Genomic DNA, 8197 nt, shown 5'->3' with positions numbered 1-8197 from the left:
AATATAACCTTTTATAATTAATTTAGTCACAGATTATCTAACTTCATTTTCTATCATAATACCTTAATGTTTGACTTGTTTACACTGATCACAGAATATTATTACTAATTAAAACTTCCCATTTTAATTTTGTGTCTATATTGCAAGATATGAAGCCAATGCCGGTAAGACTGTATCTAGACTATTTGTTTCTATTGTACCAACATGTGTATTTCCTGCCAATAGCACATATTCTGCAATGAAATAGATCCTCTTAATTACTATCAAAATAAATGAACAGAGAAATATTACTTTTATAACTAACTACATCTTTATTGTGTGCGGAGTTTGAATTAGGGCCTCATCCTCTCATTCATATTTAGCTCATGGCTACTTCTGACTTTTTTTTGTTGGTTAAAGATGAGTCTTATAGATTTGTCTGCTGAGATAGTTTCATATTGAGATCCTCAAAGTTCAGCCTCTTGAGTAGCTAGGATTATTGGAAAACATATATCTTTAAAATATATTAATTTATAAACTAATATACATAAAAATCAATGGATAGGTAAAAATGAATATCATTTGTCCTGGCCAAGAAGGAAGTAACTGAAAAATTCATTTTAGTTACCAAAATTCTTGGGCTCCTGTTTTATTCTTTACTGACAATTGCTGTGCTTCTGAAATTATTATTATTTTTTTTCATTCTCTTGACACTAGTTATGCAATTGACCTAGTGATATCCTCATATATAGATATCCTTTGAAAATTGGTGAGAAATCCCAGTGAATTTAATTAACCACGAATCTGTCTTGGATGCATGCCAGTTGTAGACTCCATAACTAAGGTGGTTACAAGTTATAAAAACCTTCAGCTATCTTTGCCCATGTGGGTGGCAAGTGCCAGTCTCCATGTAAGTGACAAATTGTTACAGAAAATGCTTTAGAAGGCTTAAGGAGTGATCTTAAAAAAAGCACAAGAATGTGACTAATTTTCAGGGGCAAGGTTTTGGTTACTGCAACACACAAGAAGAGAAGGGCTGAGAAGATAGGCTGAATTCTTTGCTTTCCTTATTTCATCTCACTTATCTGAAATACTGCTTCTTCGGAGCTGCTCCAGATCGATCCCAGTTCCTTAAGAAATTTCTGGATGCAAGTTCATAGTATAGCATGAATAAGCACATATATAATGGCACTTGTTGAGTTCATCTTAATTGACTGAATCTATCATTATGTATGAATAATTTTGAGGCTGAAACTCTCTCACTCAAGTTGGCAATCCCAGTATTAACAGAAGGCGGGTTGATACGAATAAATGGTGCATATACCTTGTTGATGGATATGGGAAGAGTAAGACAATAATACATCTAAAAAGCTTTTCATTCTCGTGTAGGTAAACGATCGAAATCAGCCTGAGAAAGACAATATATGGAACCAAGGAACAATGTGACTTACTTTGTCCTCTTGGGCCTTACCCAGAATCCAAAGGAACAGAAAGTACTTTTTGTGATGTTTTCATTCTTCTACATCCTGACCATGGTAGGAAATCTGCTCATTATCATGACTATTGCTCTCAGCAAGACCCTGGATTCACCCATGTACTTCTTTCTCGCTTGCTTATCTTTTGTGGATATTATTTATTCATCATCTATTTCCCCTAAGCTGATTTCAGACTTGTTCTTTGGGGAGAAAACCATATCCTTCAAGTCTTGTATGATCCAACTTTTTACAGAGCATCTTTTTGGTGGATCAGAGATCTGCCTTCTACTGGTGATGGCTTATGACCGCTACGTGGCCATCTGTAAGCCCTTGCATTATTTGGTTATCATGAGACAACGGGTGTGTGTTTCATTGTTAGTCATGTCTTGGGTGGGTGGGTTTTTGCACTCAGTAATTCAGCTCAGCACTATTTATGGGCTCCCGTTCTGTGGCCCCAATGTCATCGATCACTTTATGTGTGACATGTTCCCGTTGTTGGAACTTGTGTGCGTTGACATCTACGTCACCGGTGTCTTAGTTGTGGTCAATGGAGGACTGATGTGTGTGATTGCGTTTTTGTTCTTACTGGTGTCCTATGGTGTCATCTTGCACTCTCTAAAGAACTTAAGTCAGGAAGGGAGGCGGAAAGCTCTGTCCACCTGCGGCTCTCACATCACAGTGGTTGTCTGCTTCTTTGTTCCCTGTATTTTCATGTATGCAAGGCCTGCTACGACTTTCCCCATTGATAAATCATTTACTGTGTTTTATACGGTCTTAACCCCCATGCTAAATCCGCTAATCTATACTCTGAGAAATAAAGAGATGACAAATGCCATGAAGAAGCTCTGGCGAAGAAGAGTGACAACAGGTCATGAATAAATGAGTCATCCACCATGGTGAATCCATTGCCCATAATGGTTTTCTGCTAAGACAAATTTTTTGTCCTACATACTAACAAAGCAGTAACGTTGGTGGTTTTTCAGTAGATGAATGGATCAAGAAGATGTATTTATACACAGTGGAATTCTATGCTATTGTCAGAAAGTACATTTCTTTTTGAACCGTGTCACTTCTTTTCTCCCATCTTTTTCCTCCCGACTCCAGCCCCAACAAATTGTATAGTTCATTTTCAACATAGTATCTGGAGTGTGTCACTGCTGCATTTGTTTACCCTTTGTCCCACCATTTCTCTGCTACTCCTTCGCCTTTTCAAGATAGATAAACTTAAATAACAACACAAAAGTTACAGAAATATAAAACATTGACAAAAGAGGAAAAAAGTAAAAATGAAACCAAAAAAGCAAAATAACAAAATAAGTCTTGTTTCCCTTCCTTGGAATTCATTTTGAGAAACATTTTATTAGCTTTAAATAGTTGTATTAGGGGATTTCACTGTGATATACCCATATCTATGTACAATATATGGATAATATACCTTGTTTATACTCCAAATGTCTGTCTGTCTATTTATCTATCTATCTATTATCTCCATCATACTTTTATTAGCTTCCCAATCAAAGCCAAAAAGGCTTATTATTCAATTTTTACAATGAGCAGAAAGTATTTTGACCATTTTTACTCTCTTTTATTCTGTTCCATTTTCATTCTCCCTACCAGGCACCCCTTGGACAATACCTGTTTCACATTACCAATCTGTTTGTTTCTCTCTGTGTTAATAATATGTTTCTCTATTAAGTATAGAAAGAATATATGACAGTGGAGGCATGCGAGTGGAGATCTACTTGAGCTATTCAATGAAATCTTTTCTTAAACAATAAACAAGTGCTAGAAATGGTAACTCAGTGTTGAAGTGCTGGCTTAGAGTGTTCAAGTCCTATGTTTGAATTCCAGCACTTGAGAAAAGGGTGGAGGGGGAGTATTCTGAAGGCATTTCAAATGCCAAGAAATACACATTTTCAAGAGTAGAAAGTGAGTCAGGAGCCAAAATCCTAGCTACTCAAAAGGCTGAGCTTTGAGGATATGGTTTAAAAATCATCATCTTTTGGAAAGTCCATGTGGCTCTTATCTCTAATTAACCACCAAAAAGCTAGAAGTGGAGCTGTGACTCAAGTGGTAAAACACTGGCTAGCCTTGCATGAATATACTAAGGGATAACACCTGGCACTTAGTTCAGTACTGGTACAAAGAAACCCAAAATGAAAATGGAAAAAAATTACATGAAAATTTCCCTGTGTTATTTTCAGCATCACAATGAGAAATTATGACATCGGAGGATAATTATTTTCATAAAACTAAGTAATACAAGCCATTGCTATGTAGGAGAAAAAAGGAACTCTAATACACGGTGGGAAAAATACGTTTGTATATCCACCAAGTTAAACAACATAAGGTTTCTTCAACAAACAAGAGGTAGAACCATTATATGATCCAGAGATTCCCCGTCTGGACACAATTTAGAAGGAAATGAGGTCAGATTACAAAAAGGCTGCCTGCATGTTCATGAATGTTTATTTATTGTGACACTATATACAATTGTATATATATACATATATATAAACATATATGTATATATATATAATTGGTAGCCAACCACTCTCTTGGTAAGATACAAATTTTTTTCTAATTGTACAAGGGAATAAATGTGTTCAATAAGATGACTTCATTTGAATTTGTTCCAAATAGCCTAATGAAACAATATATAATGACCTTATAATTTTTTTCACTTGAAACAGTGATGATCCATTTGCTCATATAGGAGTAGCTACACATATAAGTGGAAGTGTTAGTTGCATGTTAAAATGGCCCAAGAGATTTTTGAACTATTGTATGTTGGCTGCATAGATGTCCGGCATTGATTTTGATAGTGGTAGAAGATCTCAGTTTTCTTGGGATTGGTAAGATAGAGGGGCATGATTTTAATGAGGAAAGAAGATAACAAACAAGATGTTTGTTTGAATGATGGAAAAGACTGAGTTTTTCCTGTGGTTGCAAAACCTCATCATTGCCTTTGTGGCTGTTGAACTACTGCCTTGGCCCTGTTAGTAAAAAAAACAAAACAAAACAAACTTAGGTGCTAAGTCCTGAAAGCAGTCTTTTCTAGTTACTTTGCCATAACAGATGGAGAGTTGACAAGTTCTACCCAAATAAAACACTAATTATAAGTTTTTATTTTATTTTATTGTTGGGGTGATAAACAGAGGGGTTATGGTTACAATCATCAGGTAATGGGCACACTACTTTTTTATCTTTTAAAAATATATTTTTATTGTAATTAATAGAAGGGTTACATTATATTCACCAGATAGAAGGTGCATTACTTCACAAACATTGATATCTCTTCTCATGTTTTTGTCCCAATTTCCCTCCTCCCACCCCCCTGTGTACATTACTTCTTAAACATTGCTACCCCTTCCCATGTTTTTCTCTCACTAATTATCAGTTCTTAATTTTTACTTGTGTCATAAAAATGTGATGGACAGAGTGCTTTTTACTAATGGGTTTATTTTCACATAGCATCTTAACATTGTATGAAGACATTTCCGATGTTTAAGTTCCTGTTCCTGGATGATTGGGTAAATGCAAGTAGCAGAATTGCTGGGTCATAGGGGAGCTCTATGTTTAGTCTTTTGAGAAAACGCCATACTGCTTTCCATAGTGGATGAATGAGTTTACACTCCCACCAACAGTGTAGTAGTGATTCTTCCTGGACACATCCCTGCCAGTATCTGTTGTTATTAGATTTCTTGATCATGATCATTCTAACTGGAGTGAGGTGGAATCTCAGAATTTTGTTTCTTTTTTTCAGAGTTGTTTTGATTTGCCTTTCTTTTTCTTTTTTGATTTGCATTTCTTTTACGGCCAGAGATGTCGAGCATTTCTTCACAAAGAAACTTATTTTTGTACTGACTTTACTACTTTCCATTATTTTTGGGGGAGGGGTTGTTTCTTTTTAAATTTTTTCCATATATTTTTATTGTAATTAATAGAAGGGTTACATTATATTCACCAGATAGAAGGGGCATTACTTCACATATATTGATACCCTTTCTCTTGTCTTGGTCCACATTTTCCTCCCCCCATCTTGGCCTTCATCTTGTTTTCCTCCCTTCTCTATCTGACTTCAAATAACCAAATACGCATATATACAATGTATCAGATAGCTAGGTAAAATACTGTAACAATATGAGATAACCAAGGGACAGCAAAAATATAGATGAGAGATAACAGTACATTAAGACAACAGTCACTCATTATATGGCTGTTGTTTCTATATCCTGGAAGTCCTTTCATTTAGCCTCATCCTATATGGCCTTATGTATCTAGGTTTTGTTCTATTTTAAATCTCTGCTAGGAGAGCCCAAGGTTTCTACTGATTATGACAAATGAGGGAAACCATTGAGCGTCTGTTCAAATTAGACTTGCTCTTTATCTTAGAAGTTACATATGAGATTGCTTGATTTATTCCATTTATTTGGTAAGTTGAAAATTTGCTGATATTTACTGGGTCCCATATCATGATAAATTTCTTTATCTGATTCTGATTTGCTTGTATGTGACCTTGTATTTAGGACTCCCTACTAGAGAAGATACTATGAATAAATAAAATCTGTTAACATATGCTCAATGCAACCAATGACAGCAATCTAAGTTGAGAGTATAACAGTAGAAACATTCCAGCACTGATAACTTCTTAGACATAGACTATTTCCTTTCTCTCCTTCCTCCCTCCCTCCCTCTCTCCCTTCCTTCCTTCCTTGCCTCTCTCCCTCTCTCCCTCCCTTCCTCCTTCCTTCCTTCCCTCTCTCCCTCCCTCCCTCCCTCCCTCCCTCCCTCCCTCCCTCCCTCCTTCCTTCCTTCCTTTCTTTTTTTCTCTTTTGCCAACCCTGGGGCTTGAACTCAGGGCCTGGGCACCATCCTTATTTTCTCAAGGCTAATGCTCCACCCCTTGAGCCACAGCATCACTTCTCGCCTTTCCTGTGTATGTGGTGTTGAGCAATTGAACGCAGGGCTTCTTGGCAAGCATTCTAACAGGAGGCCATACTCCCAGTTCGATATGGACTATTTCTTAATTGTAGAAATGGTTATTCAGTCAATATAGACTTGATAGAAAGGGACTGAATTAACCTGGTGGAAATAATTATGTTTTTTTTTTTCCCACATAGGTGCAGGCCTTGATTCAGAGCCCACATAGTGCCCAACTATGGTTTTCTATCTTAATATATCAACTACAATAGCTACTCCAGTTCTAAGCATTCTGCCTCTAATACACAGATTCCTGCCATATGGTAAGTCCATCTCTGTAGTGTGGTTAATTGAGTGAGGAGACTGGTACTGTTTCCTTCATATGATTTCTTTTAGATATTACTGGTTTTGATAGCTAATTCATAATTTGTGAATCATAGTTCTTTTTAAAAAATTATTACAATTTGATGATTGTTTTTACAAATTATAAGTTTGGCTTTCAGCTACTCATCTTGGAAGATTCAAGTGTGTTTCCTCAAGGGACTGATTGTTCAAGTGAAAAACCTGTTCAGGCATGATTATTTCATTTGAATTTGTTCCAAATATTGTAACAAGCGAACCATTAAATTCATAGTGAGGATACAAAGAAGTCAGAATATTTCTGCACCTATGAATGGTGGTAAAGTTTGCCTGATGAGTGATCCAAAAGATTCTTGAAAACCCAAGTTCTCTCCAAGCTTGAGACTATCTTTCATATTATGTGGGTTATTTTTTTTGTTTGTATCTATCATTGCTAATAGATTGTGGAAGGCTCCAATGTCATGGAATAAGATCAGGGAGCTATAGGACCATATTGGTAATAGGAAGTGAAGAAACCTTATTTAGGATGATGTTATTCTTATGACTGGAAGAGTCAAGGGCCTGCATTCACTTGCATGAACCGCCAAAGATTTAATTTCCCATTAAATCTTTGCTTGGAAAATTACATGGCTTCTGATCTAAATGCATGAATCTTCTTGTAAATAGTTAAAGCAAAGTCATTTTGGTTGTTATACCTGAATTGACTGGAAAGAGAAAAACATAACCAATTTTCTTTTTGTTATATTTTTGTTTATCCATGCTAATGCATAATGGATTTGGTCAATGTTTGTTAGAAGCATAGAAACATCACATTTTTGATGTCTTCTCAGCAGGTGAGACACTGTATGCAGTAGCTATTGGCATTCTGCTTACATGTATTTATATATTTCATGTATTTATACTTGGATAGTAGTACAGTCTTCTGAAAGATTAATGATGGGAAGCCATTTCGAGTTATTTGTGGGTTATTGGCTAGTATTGTATCACCATGTGTCTGTGACTATGAGCTGACCATTAGCAAAATATCTTTGGACTTTCTGTCACAAGAACACAATCCTGGCCGGGAGTTTGGCCTAGTGGTTAAAGTGCTTGCCTAGCATGCATGAAGACCCGGGTTCGATTCCTCGGTACCACATACATAGAAAAAAGCCGGAAGTGGTGCTGAGGCTCAAGTGGTAGAGCTCTAGCCTTGAGAAAGTCCAAGGACGGGGCTCAGGCCCTGAGCTCAAGCCCAGGACTGGCAAAAAAAAAAGAACACAATCCTGGAGGTAGGTGAATGTAGTAAGTGGAAGGAATCATAGTTGATTATTCTTGTGAAATGCTGAAATAGAGCCAATATGTGAAAGGTCATTCGCCTCAGAAGTGCTATCAGAATTGGAAAAAATTACTTGGCAGAGCACAGAATTTCTTCTGAATCTACAAATAATATTTTGTTTCTTACTATTAGCTTCATTGTGTAT

The 8197-nt window shown here is 36.4% G+C and overlaps 1 protein-coding gene across 1 annotated transcript; it reads left to right on the top strand.

Annotated features, from left to right (window-relative positions):
- Positions 1-1403: 1403 nt before the first annotated feature.
- Positions 1404-2333, top strand: LOC150052844 (olfactory receptor 4A47-like). The gene has a single exon (XM_090348884.1). It carries the CDS (start codon positions 1404-1406, stop codon positions 2331-2333), a length of 930 nt encoding a protein of 309 aa, XP_090205010.1.
- Positions 2334-8197: the final 5864 nt, after the last annotated feature.

The sequence above is a fragment of the Megascapheus bottae genome, chromosome 16 (genome assembly GCF_031878675.1).
Source record: "Megascapheus bottae isolate mThoBot1 chromosome 16, mThoBot2.hap1, whole genome shotgun sequence".
NCBI lineage: Eukaryota > Metazoa > Chordata > Mammalia > Rodentia > Geomyidae > Megascapheus > Megascapheus bottae.
This window is presented reverse-complemented; position numbering and strand designations above follow the sequence as displayed.

Coding starts and splice junctions, on each gene's coding strand:
- LOC150052844 (XM_090348884.1), top strand. CDS start 1,404: ATGGAACCAAGGAACAATGTGACTTACTTTGTCCTCTTGGGCCTTACC.